The 12870-nt window shown below is 53.4% G+C and overlaps 3 protein-coding genes across 3 annotated transcripts; 1 reads left to right on the forward strand and 2 right to left on the reverse strand.

Annotated features, from left to right (window-relative positions):
* Positions 1 to 26: 26 nt before the first annotated feature.
* On the reverse strand, positions 27 to 1676 carry M409DRAFT_62435 (uncharacterized protein; the record flags this gene model as incomplete). The annotated part of the gene is made up of 1 exon (XM_033815175.1): positions 27 to 1676. One exon carries the CDS (start codon positions 1674 to 1676, stop codon positions 27 to 29), a length of 1650 nt encoding a protein of 549 aa, XP_033673600.1.
* Positions 1677 to 5218: 3542 nt separating this feature from the next.
* On the forward strand, positions 5219 to 6720 carry M409DRAFT_62436 (uncharacterized protein; the record flags this gene model as incomplete). The annotated part of the gene is made up of 2 exons (XM_033815176.1): positions 5219 to 6624; positions 6666 to 6720. 2 exons carry the CDS (start codon positions 5219 to 5221, stop codon positions 6718 to 6720), a joined length of 1461 nt encoding a protein of 486 aa, XP_033673601.1.
* Positions 6721 to 9074: 2354 nt separating this feature from the next.
* On the reverse strand, positions 9075 to 10435 carry M409DRAFT_35452 (uncharacterized protein; the record flags this gene model as incomplete). The annotated part of the gene is made up of 2 exons (XM_033810401.1): positions 9075 to 9833; positions 9887 to 10435. The coding sequence occupies 2 exons, from the start codon at positions 10433 to 10435 to the stop codon at positions 9075 to 9077; spliced, it is 1308 nt and encodes a 435-aa protein (XP_033673602.1).
* Positions 10436 to 12870: the final 2435 nt, after the last annotated feature.

Here is a 12870-nt window from a genome sequence, read left to right on the forward strand (position 1 = left end):
CATGTGCGTGGAATGTGCTGTCTACCTCACCACACTCGCCTTGAAATTTTCACCTTCATATCACCACCAGGACTCAACGCCCCGGACCCGGGAAACGCTTTGGGCATGCCCGGGAAATCTTTCGTTGGCTTCTTGTCGATGTCAATGTATCCCTTGACGTCGAAATCAAACTTCAGCAACACCATCGCCAGAGCCCCTATAGCTTCTTGTTTGGCGAAGATGCGGCCAGGGCAGATCGTTTTGCCACCGCCAAAGGGGAAGAACTTGCCTGTCGTGCGCGACATGCTGAATGCTTCTTGGCCTGTCTTGGGGTCCTTGACGAGGAAGCGGTCGGCGTGGAAGACATCGTATGGGGCGTCCTCCGTGCTCCAAACATTGTCGTCACGGTGACCGAGGAAAGAAGGTGCAAACACATTGTCACCAGCGCGGAACAGAACGTGATGTTTGCCAGACTCATCCAGAGGGAGTGTGATGTCCTCTGGCAAGTTTCTCGTGACCAAGACATCCGCATACAGGCGCAGTGTCTCTGTCCAAAGGCTCTGCAGGAGAGGCTGCGAGACCAAAGTTGCAATATCCAAATTCCCGTCTTCTTTCGTGGCCGCGTTGATCTCCTTGAGAGCCCGCTCTAGCAGAGATGGGTTCTTCGGGTTGAGAAGATGGAAGAGCATCCACCCCGTCGCCGGAATAGCGTTGCTCGAGATGGCAAAGGTAATGCCCAAATCCAGCGCCGCCGACGATCTCGAATTCAACCCTCGGGCCTTGTAATCCAGATGTCTCGCGCGGTTCAATCGACTTCCAAAGAAAGGCTCCCACGCAGGTCCTTCGGGATCAACCGGCGTTCCACCACTCAATCGATGCATTTCCGCACTCCACTTCTCCAAATTGTCAAAGATGCGATCCCTCCTTTGATACGCGTCCTTGATCAAGAATTCTGGAAAGCGAAAGAAGAACTTGAGGAACTCCCCATCAAACCCATAGAAATCCTCGCAAAAGTTCGGATACATTTCCTTCAGCTTCTCCCCCATTAACGCATAGCAGCTCGCCGTGAACATACGATCTCTCAACCACTCGTAAAGTCCAATCTCTCCCTTCTCCACAATCTCCTTCGAATCTTTCGAAAGCACATCTTCCAAAGATTTTGTGAAGTGCTCCGTAAGCTCATTAACCCTCTCGAATTTAATCATATACTTGCTGTTCATCACCTCCTCAGAATGCTTCCCGTTATAAGCATTCTGCGCCTGGTCATGCGTCATCTTGAAGACCTGAATGTACAGGTCAAAGTCGAAGATGTCTCTCGATGGGGTCCTCGCCTTGAAAATGGCCTGCACGGTCGTCGGCGAGAAGACGATATGCGACTTGCGTCCGCCCATGAGGAGCGTGCAGACTCCAGTCTCCCTAGGATGGTAGCTGAAGAGTTCCGACCAGAAGGCACCCGGTGAGGGGCGGAGGAAGTCGAGGGAGTTGCCCAGCCATGGGATCGTGTAGGGGATTTGAGGTGGCGAGACGATTTTCTGGCCGCCGTGGGGCGAGTCTTTGAATTGTTGGAGAGCGCGGTAGTAGTTCACTGTCGTAATTACTCTGGTGAGCGCGAGAATGACAGCGATTGCTGCAAATGGTGAGAGCGCGTAGAGGATTGGCGTGGGGACGCTTCTGATGATGGTGAGGAGCGTCTCCATGTTCAAACTCTCAATTGTGTTTACGATCTGATGCAATGGAAAGGTTTTGGAGGATGACTATCGTGAAGCAAGTCATTCGTCGGGTGAGGTGGAGGTGGTAATATAGGAAGACGAACATGGGAGTCCATGCGATCGCGGCTGTCGAATCTCGCTTGCACCTTCTTTGTCAGAATTGCTCGCAGCTGTGGACATTTCTAGCTGTTGGGGTCCTGAGAAACAGCTACCTACTACCACATCCGTCAAGTACATCAACGCAAATATCCACTGTTCCCTTACCCTGATTCGATTGGCTTTGCGAATGAGTTGACCCGGGTTAGGCGCCGCAGGCACTAGGAATTAGGAAGCCGCGAACATATGGCGAACGTTCAGGATGGTACAACACTCAGATGCAACGCCTATGACCATCATACTGGGCATTGAATCCTGGTATGTCAAGTGTGCCATGATAAGAGCTCTCGGGGGGCTCTCCGACATCAAGGTGAGACATTGACAAGAAGCCAGCCCGCACTGCGCCTGTGTACTTTCTCCGGCTGAAGTCTGGTGCCATCCAACCACACACTCTCTTCGAGTTTTGGCGAGAATAATGATTGTTCGAACAATAGAGTGAATCCATGGTGGCAGCGAAGCGACAGCGGGCTTGTGTCATCACGTCGCTTAAATGTTGGCCCTGGTGGGAAATTCAGCCGCAGCCTCGAAGATTTGTAAAAGACTTTGCGACATTTAGGTGAAGGCCTGGAAGAATAGCTCTTGTCCTTGACATCGACTTCGCTGGCTGCAGTCAGATCCGATTGTGGGAGCCAGCAACAACAGATACGACATCGACATCAACCATGACGCTTCCAAACTCGCTGGCGTTGATGTTCGCCACGGCATCATTAGCGAACGGATTCTCGGAGTCTTTTCAATACCTTGCGTGGCTACCACGTTCATCAGACCGCATCGTACCTGGAACTGTCACTCCCATCACGACATTCCAGCAATACTTCCCAAGGCTCGTCGAAGAGAACACAAGATACCATCTCCTAACACACATAGCTCTATGGCTCAGCTGCGTCTGGTCTTTGTACGTATCGAGAGATACTCGGTCCTCTCTCACGGCCGTCTTGGCTTTCGAGTTCGGCGCAATGGCAACAGCTGGGTGGATCATGGCGGCCGTAAATCAGATATACGCGGCCAAGACCACAAAGGAGGTTGAAGCTGGGATTCGTCTACTCATGCGAAGACAGCTCATCCGATACGCGACAACACATGCTCCCAGTGTGGTGGTGTGTTTGTATGCTCTTTCCTCTGGGTAGTCGCCGGTCATTCATCAAGGACTGGACGAGAAATCATTGTCGTGCGTGGGACATTTGAGGGGATCGGTGCCATCGCTGCCGAGAAATATAGGATGCTCTTCCCACAAATCCGTTATCACCAGTACATTTCCGAGGGCGTTGTGCTCGAAGGCCAGATGCGATGTATAGATGCTGAAGGGAAGATGTTGTTGATAGAAGATTCATGTTCATCACTCCAAAACGCGTGCGCACAGACCGCTGCTGGACCCGCTTTGGCCGCTAGCGCGTTAACCTCACCTGCTTCCTCTCCTCTACACAACCCCTTCGATCCACCCATCAACCGTGAAGCTCATCTTGCCTTTTTGAATCGCTGCATCTCGCGATGCATGGCCGCCGCTTGAGAAGGGCGAAGGTGGGCGGCCTCCCGCTGCGCCTCGCAGCCGCGAAGGGCGACGTAACAGCTTCCAGAAAATGATCTGCCAGCAGAATCGGCTTTCCAGCGAGCATGACGATCACCGGACGCAGGCAACTTCTTCGTCTATCCCATGAATGGACGCCTTCGACCTGCAACGCTCCAATCACGAAGTAGAGAAGACCTCAGGAGTCAGGACAGCCATGGGGCAACTTCGTCTGCCCTCTGGGCGGCCCTTTTTCGCCCTTCTGGAGGTTTGTAAAACGGGGGATCCAGGCGCGCAGTCATGAGACACCGCCTGGAGTCTTCATCTCTTCTCCATTGCTCATGGCACGTTTTCTTCGGTTGGTCATCGGCTTCTGACATCGGCCTGTGGCTGTTCGAGTGATCGCACAGCTGTTGCTCTTGAGCAACCAGCCATCTAAAAACGCTTTGAGCTCTAGCGTTGCTTCAAACGCAAGCAGCCATGTCAGGAGCTTCGGATCCCTCTGGTGGCTTTCCGCACGAACATGGAAAAGGCAAGGGTCGTGCTGTTGACTTTGATGATCTATCCTCACACAACTACTGGCCCTTTTGTGCGACATGCAAACAGCTTGTTCAGAACCCCTCGAACTGCGTGAGTAAAGCATGAGTCTCATCCTTCAGCAGCTAACTGACTCTTGCAGCTCAATCATAACCACGATCTACTTGGAATGGCCCTGAGCAGTAGCAACGAGCTGCTGCCGCAATCTTTTCGAGATGACTTCCAATACAGTGGGCATACGGATCCACTCACCGACTTCTCGGACGGGAGTGGACTGTTCTCCACCCTTGACACTGGAGGAAGCTCCAATACGGTCGACTCATTTCTGGGCCTCGGGAACTTCCCTGCCAAGGAAGACGCTTTGCAGCAGAATCTTCTGACTTCGTCTGATCCCCTCCACTGGTCATATCCAGAGGACCAGGATCTGCCACAGGAACATTGGTACACTGAGACGCAAGATGTAGAAATGCTGGACAACGGGCACATCGAATTGTCGGTGCCTCAGCAAGAAACACTCAACTTTTGGTTACAGCGATGCGAGCGAGAGCAACGACGCCCAACCGAGTCGGAAGTGCTGGCCATCGCCAATCTCGAACATCTCAGCGTAGATGCTGTCGTTGCATGGTTTCAAGCGCGCCAGTTTCAGGAGCCAATGAACCCTACCACAGCTGAGGTCAATCCTGGAAGTCAACCTCCAGCTCACAAAACAGCCCCAAATCATGAAGTTCTTTCCCAGGTCAGCGAGTATGCTGCGAGAAGAGCAGCTGATGACGGTGCCTGTTCAAACGCTCAATCACGCAAATCTGACTCTGGGCGGCGCTACAGATGCACGGTCGGCTGTGGTTTCTCAACAGACGACCTCGACACCTGGAAGCGCCATCTCAGGAACAGGTATCCACAACAATTCTGGCACTGCGTGCTCTGCCGTGGGACGGGTCGAAAGCCATTCATTTGTCACAGGAGAGACAAGATCTTTCAACATCTGCAGAAGGTCCATCCTCGTGAGCATCAATCGCGATACGACCATCTTCGAGATCAATCAGAGATCCAACATGAGGGTCGTTTTCCCTCACAATGTCCTTTTGACAACGAACGTTACAGCTGTGACCAGACTTTCCAGTCTTGGGAAGAATTCATCCAGCACTGTTTGGAACACCTCAACGAGCGGATTCATGATGGTCCTTGGCTGCTCCGTTTCAAGCACAGACACTCGGAAGACGACGATGACAACGCGAATAGCGGCCAAAGTACGTCGTCGAGCAGCGGCTTTGCCGGTGCCTCGAGCAGCTCAAGCGGCCCATTGCAGGCCGCAAACTCTCAGAGCAGCTCTCAGATGCACTCCAAAACCACAACTAGACCTTCACAGCAGCAGGACCTCCGCTTTGAGGATAATACCAATGCCACGCCGTCTTCTCTGATCGATGTGAGGAGCTACCAAGTTGTTCGATCCACACCACACGGGGCAAAGTGGCTTGCCCTGGACTATTCCTGGGCTTCTGAAAGATGTGCGCAGTCCAAACTGACTTACAAGGCCGGATCTCTGGTTTTGCCAAGTGGCAGCCTGCGATATGCAAATCTGCCGATACCATTCAAGAGAGCCATGCTGCTAACTCGAGAGATGGGCTATCGATATCTTTGGGTTGACATACTCTGCGAGCCAAACGAAAACACCCAGAGGCGAGAGGCCATCTACAGACAAGCGGCACTCATCGTCGTGATTGTTGGCTTCAAGGCCTCGCCAGACCACATATGGCACTTCACCTGCGACTACAAAAACCTTCACACCGTGCTGAGTTGGGCACAGGATCGGATTTGGAACTACACGTTCTATCAAGTACGAAACCTGGGTCAAGGGGCGTACGGCATTGTTGATGAGGTTCGCCTGCGTTCTACGCGGCAGACCTTTGCGCGCAAGGTCTGCCTCAGTAGACAAGACGGCAAGCTCATGCAACATAGATATCTCCAGGAGATTGAGATTCTGCAAAAGTTCGACCACCCGAACATACCCAAATTCGTCGCAGCCTACGTCCAGCGCCGATCTCTCAACATCTTGATGCTGCCTGTCGCGGAATGCGACTTGAGAGAGCTGCTTTCGCGGCCGCACGAGTGGGCTGCCAAGCTCAAGTTCCTACCGCGTTGGTTTTTATCGCTTGCGCGGGCCATTGAGTATATGCACGGCTTGTCATGCCGACACAAAGATATCAAACCTGCCAATATACTGATTAGCGGCCAAGACGTGCTCCTCTCGGACTTTGGCACCTCCCAGGACTTCTCAACGAGTGACTCTGGCTCCAGTGGACCAGGATTCATGACACCGAAGTATTGTGCTCCAGAAGTTGCGCAGAAGCAGCAGCGAGGCCGGAAAGCGGACATATTTTCTCTAGGATGTGTCTTCCTGGAAATGATCACCATATGTCTTCAGCAAACCCTATACCGATTGAGTGAGCACTTGGGATTCTCATCGAAGTCACACAACGCCCAGGCCGTCTATCATCAACAGATACCTGCTATGCACTCCTGGCTGAAACATCTCTATCGCCTCAATCCCTTGCCGTACCAGGAGAGGATTCTACACATCACCTCACGAATGCTCGAGCAGGCACCAGCTAAACGGCCGACTGCTGTTGAGATATGCAAAGCTCTATCGCCTGAGCATCTTCAATACGCCGTCCAAGGCAGAGATGATGCTGTGCATCAGGAACGTCATACGATTGTGTTGCGACACCGCTCCGTCAACCCGTCTGCAAAGCCCTCAAGATCCTCGACAGGATCTCCACCAGGGAAGGCCTTGGCTCTTATTCAAGCAGCCCGTTTGGCCACGCTACGTGTCGTTGAGACCGTCAATGTCATGGTCTCCTGGTCTTGTCTCGACGTCCGCAAGTCTCCAGAACTCTCGATGGTGCCAAGCAAGACTAGTGATCGCCTACGAAATACAATCGTCTCTTACACCTGGACCCACCTGGCATATGTTGTATCTCTGGGGCACGGTAAAGACGACCAGATTGCGGCGAATTTCAGAGTTGCGGCAGAGGCATTTCACCCGTCCAATGTCTCAACAGTGGTCGTGATCAATGGCGGCGGCTTGAAGAACAGAGCAATTTCTGCACGTCACGGGGACACTGCATGTAAACCCTTGGAACCCTCGAAGACAACACTCATCATTATGTGGATTGGCAAGCGGGACTGTGCGCTCTCCGGACCTCGACTCAAGCATTTGAAACAATCCCTGCTCCCTCAAGCCGACTACGCCATGGTTGACTATCCTTCAAAGCCCCTGGCTCTGCCCTGCCCACCAATGGAGTTGTCCGCGGGCAAAGATTCCAGAACTGGTGCGAGCCTTTTCTCCCATCGTCATCGCCCCATGCTGGCTCCCGAGAGAGGATTGAAGAAGCGTTCTGCTCTGTTGAGTCGTGTCTTAAAAGCGATACAGGCTATGCTCGAGGGCGCCTTGCCAAGAAACAACCATCAAGGCCATGGCGATGAAGCAAACTGCAAGGATAGAGCCAAGCAACGTCAAGAACGACTCCAAAGTGTATGGAGACAGATCGTCCAGGGTCTACCCAGCATGCTGACTGAATGTCCTAACGCACTCTTCCCACTCCATTTGGCAAAGGATCACTTGTGGCAAATGCTGAAGAGGAAGTGGACCCAGTTTGACAGCATACTTGCGCAGTATGAGCGGAAGACGCTGTTCGCCATACTGAGTCACAAATCGAAGGTGGCAGTTATCGTCAAACGCAACTTCCAACAACTGAACATATCGCCCTTGGCAGGACGGAGCACTTGTCCGCAGCACGGATCGATTTCTGATGCCCCTACATCATGTACTGATGTCGACGATGCCTTCACCACCCCACAGCAGCAGACTGCCGGACATCACACATGCGGATGGACAAACCTCAATGCGACGATGAGAAGCCTGCCCACTTCCTCCATCACCGGACAGGAGTCATCGCATGCTTTCATCGACAATACAGAGGCCTGGCACTCCGAGCCAACAGGTCCACGCTCCCTGGTGCCAGAAGACACGCCCGAGTGCTATAAAAGCCCCTTCAGGAGCGAAGATTTCAGGGAGTCTGCGAAGTCGTCTCACCTCGCTGCAACATCAGGGGCATTCTACCAAGAACAGAATCCGCAATCCACCTTGGCCAGCCACTCAGGCTCGAACGACATGTACCCTGAGACATTTCACTCCTTCGACAGATACAGCGGACGATCACCGCCCTCTCTCGACCACCCTCCATTCGATGACTTCTCCTCATGCACAACACATGAACGAGACTTCGCAGCCTCCTGCATCGAAGTCGGCGACCTAGGTTTCGTGCCAATGGAAACCATCAACCGCACCCTAGCCCGACACTCGCCCTGCACCTGCCACCACAACTCACTCTTCCCCCACGACCCGCCTTCTTCAGATGCAACAATGACGCTGGACATCGACTCCGACGACGCCGACTCAGACACGCTCAGCGTGTGCTCCTCGTCCCAAATGGTCCGCTCCTTCAGCTCGTCCACGAGCCTCTCGTCTCTCGCTCATGCGGACGTTGAACGATCGTTCCCGCCGCTTTTCAATCCTTTGCGGTTGACGGCGGCGGATTTTGATCTTGAAGTTAGCTTTGTTGATGCGAGTGAGTTTGGCGAGTTTGATTTGTGGTAGGGAACCGGTCACTAGCACGAGGACGTGGTCACGTTGGGCATGTGTTGACATTGAGGGACGGTGAGGGACGAGGATGTTCACGGTGTATGTAGAATATGACTCTTGATCGAGTTGAGTATACTGCAAGATATCTGTGCTTATTCCGGATTTCTGTGCTCTTTACGAGTGGCGAATGATTTCTGGTGCTTCAATGATAGCAGACTGAACAGCATGTTGCAAGAGGATGCAAGGCAGAGACTGCTGTAAAAGCAACGAGGCAGTCAGATCACTGGTCAGAACGACAAGAAGAAGAACGAGTGTGGAAGTTCCTTGCCAACAGTCCAAATGATTTCATTCTCTTTCAAGCGTGGTACGAAGCCCTTGCTTGCCCATAGCTGAGTTCAGCACATTCATTGCACACCCATGTCGAAGCACTGCAGCTGCGCTGTTCAGCCACTTTTTCATCCAAAAAGATCCCAAGAAACGCCTCGCTAGAAGCACATCTGACTCGTGCTCGACACAGAGCCGCCCAGTTCTGATCCATCCAATCATTCTACTCGCTGACCTCCCTCCGCTTCACACCTGGCGGTGCACTCTCAACCAGGCGACGACTAGCACGCCAGATTTGGATGAGATTGTCTTCGCTGGTCGAGCACATGACCCACGGGTCGTTCTTGTTCCAGGAGAAGTCGCTGACACGGTTAGTGTGGCCGCCGTGCATGAAGAGCATCTCGGGTGGGCCATCCTCTGCGTCCTCGGGCGTCTGTTCAGCGCCACAGCGAGCAATATCCCAGAAGATGATGCGGCGGTCGTTGGAGGACGAGGCGATGATGCCAGAGTCGGTTGGGTGCCATTCGACCTTGGTGATGACGTCCTTGTGGCCTTCCATGCTAAGGATCTTGCCGTGCTCGGGGAACCGCATGTCGAACATGCCAACCGTCTTATCTGCGGAACCGGTGCAGAATAGCTTGTCATACTTGGGGTGGAAGGACAATGAATTGATGGCATCGGTGTGGGCGTTCTTAGAGTCCCTGCCGAACTGGATTGCCGGACGGCTGGTGTCTGTGGTGCGGAGGTCCACGAAGCACATGGTGAGGTCGTCCGACACACTACCGAAGAAGTTCTTGCCGTATTGAGGATGCCATTGGACGTCGTTGACGTAGGCAGAGTGATGGGTGAAGACCTTGGCGGCTGAGACGATCGGTTTGTCTTTGCTGAAGTCGTGTTGCAGATCCCACAGGCGCACAGTGGTGTCCTCACCTCCAGAAATGAGCTGACCCTCAGTGAAGGGGTTCCACTCGACTGCAAAGCCCTGTGGAATGTCAGAAAGTGGCTTGTAGAGTGTTCAAAGTAATATATATTTACCTCTTTGGTGTGGCCTTGCAGAGTAGCGTCCGGCTTAGGAATGTTGTCTCTTGGTGGTACTGAGCCGTGCTTTGATCGATCCCACAGGTAGAGATTGCTGTTAGGTGCCCAGGTCGCAACCAAATCGGGGTTCTGTGGCTGGTATCTGGCCTTGTTGACTTCGCCAGGATGTGGGATTCTCTGGACGACGGAAAAGGAGATCGGCTCCTTGGCGGCGCCATGTCCACCCAGCTCAGATCTTGAAGAATCGTAATCAGATGTCTTCATGGCCTTGGGTGTGGGAAGGTTCATGTGGGCGATCTGCAGGTAGTCGACTTGCGAGCCGGAGGTGTGAGTGCCGATGAGCATGCGATGGCGTCGATATTCCTTGTTAGGCTGATCCTGTACATCGGGCAGCCACTGGGTGGTGAGGGTGGGCCAGTCGAGAGCGCGGCTGTACATGAGGTCGTAGAGAAAGACGGAGTTCTTCTTCCAGATCTTGTACTCCTCGTTGATGATCTTGTTCTGCATGATCTCCTGGTCTCGCTCCTCGGCCGTTTGGCCCGTCATCTCTGTATTGCGGTCAGCATGCGTTTGCCAATCTCAAGCTTGTGACTACGCTGGCTGGGAGTATGTTGCAACGAGGAGTGGACGACAGAGGTGTGGATGGTTGGAGACGGTGGATCAGATGGTTGGATGGCCGTCTCCACTTGGGACAGGAGGTTATCCAGCGAGCCCGTGTCTACTGGGAGGGATGTCGTCGCTGGCTCTGTTGCCGGCCTCGCTGCTGGGCGTCGCGGACCAACAGGATGATGCTCGGGCTTGTAGCTGGAATGGCCGCTCTTGGTCTCCACCGCCTCCAGCTCTTTCTCCATGCGGCTCTTCTTGCTGGGCTGGCCATGCAGCTTGCAAGACATGCTGCGCGGAAATGGATGCGTGCTGCCAACTTACCCGTGTCGTCCATCGTGGACTGGTCTATCACGTGAGAGATGTGCTCCTTCAGAGGGTAGTTGCGAGTGGTCGATTATCGGTGGACGGGGCAGTTGCGGCGTCGGTGGTGGTGGCGGTGGAAGGGGTGGTGGGCGGTGGCAGACAGACAGACAGAAAGTTGCAGCACTCTACGCGTGGAGACGGAGGAACGCGATCTGAGCCCAGTGCCAAGACAGAGAGCTCGCTTCGAGCCTAGCGGCATGCGGGGAGAAGCGGTTGGACCCGCATCTTCATCGACCACATCACCGCAGCCGGCGACAGACTCTCTCTTCTCTTGCTCAAAGACTCCGTGTCACGAAAGTCATTCACCTCCGCCTCCTCCACTTACACTCACTCCACCACCAACTGCATCACCCCGCGCGAGCATCTGGGCCATCCGCGGCTTGTCTTGAAACACAGCGGCCGCAATCATGGGTATGACTGGTCCGCCTTCACATGCTACATCACCATATTGACCACTTTCAGGTGTCCCCAAGTTCTTCCGCTGGCTCTCCGAGCGCTATCCCACCATATCGCAACTCATCGCCGAAAACCGCATTCCCGAGTTCGACAATCTCTACCTTGACATGAACGGTATCATTCACAACTGCACCCACAACAACGCCGACTCCGCCACCAAGGCCCGCCTTTCCGAAGATGAAATGTTCATCAAGATATTCAACTACATCGAGCATCTGTTTGGCAAGATCAAGCCTCAGAAGCTCTTCTTCATGGCCATCGATGGTGTCGCCCCACGCGCCAAGATGAACCAACAACGATCCCGCCGTTTCCGAACAGCGTTGGATGCGGAGAAGGCGAGAGATAAGGCCATTGCAGAGGGTCACGAACTTCCAAAAGAAGATCCCTTCGACTCCAATTGTATCACTCCCGGTACAGAGTTCATGGCGCGCTTGACCCAACAGCTCAAGTACTTCGTCGCCAAGAAGGTCAGCGAGGACCTCGACTGGCAAGGATGCGAAATCGTCCTTTCCGGTCACGAAGTCCCAGGAGAAGGAGAGCACAAGATCATGGAGTACATTCGTCAGGCCAAGAGTCAGCCCGACTACGATCCAAACGTGCGCCACTGCTTGTATGGATTGGACGCCGATCTCATCATGCTTGGTCTGCTATCTCACGATCCACATTTCTGTCTACTGCGTGAAGAAGTCACGTTCGGCAGACAGAGCAAGGTGAAGAGCCAGGAGCTGGAGCACCAAAACTTCTTTCTCATGCATCTATGCATTGTTCGCGAGTATCTAGAGCTCGAGTTTCAGGAGCTGAAGCAACCCGAAAATCTTCCGGGTGTGGTCTTCGATATGGAACGAGTCATCGACGACTTCATCCTGATGGCTTTCTTCGTCGGAAACGACTTTCTTCCTAATCTACCGCATTTGCACATCAATGAGGGAGCGCTAGCGCTGATGTTTGGCGTCTACAAGAAGGTACTGCCCCAGGCGGGCGGTTACATCAACGATGGGGGTGTGATCAATTTGAAGCGTCTGGAGTTGCTGTTGAAAGAGCTGAGTCACGTCGAATACCGACATTTCGAGATGGAGAACCAGGACGCGAGCTGGTTGAAGGACAAGAGCGTGATGAAGGAAGATGTCATGCAAAAGGTCAAGAAGAAGGGCATTCAGACCATAACGACAGGACAGAAAGAGCTCTACCAGAAAGTGAGGAAATACGTCAACAGCCGTGGATCAGGCGAGGATCAGCTGTTGGACATGCCATCCACTCTCAAGGCGGCAGACCGTGTCTTCGTCGAGGATCTTTCGAGCAGCCTTCACCTGCAGTGCAAGAGCGTGCTTGATGACGATGGAAACAGACATCTCCAATTGTCGTTCCCTCCTCGACTAGAAATGGACGATGAGGAAGACGACGAAGACGAAGAGGCGCAGAATGCTTTGTTGAGGGTATTCAAGCAGTACGATCGCGCCAAAATCGAAGACGTGTCCGCGTCCGAGGCACAGCAAAAAGCCCAGGAGAAATACGACCAGAGGTTCAAAGACTGGAAAGACAAATACTACAAGACCAAG

The sequence above is a fragment of the Zasmidium cellare genome, assembly GCF_010093935.1.
Source record: "Zasmidium cellare ATCC 36951 unplaced genomic scaffold M409scaffold_2, whole genome shotgun sequence".
NCBI lineage: Eukaryota > Fungi > Ascomycota > Dothideomycetes > Mycosphaerellales > Mycosphaerellaceae > Zasmidium > Zasmidium cellare.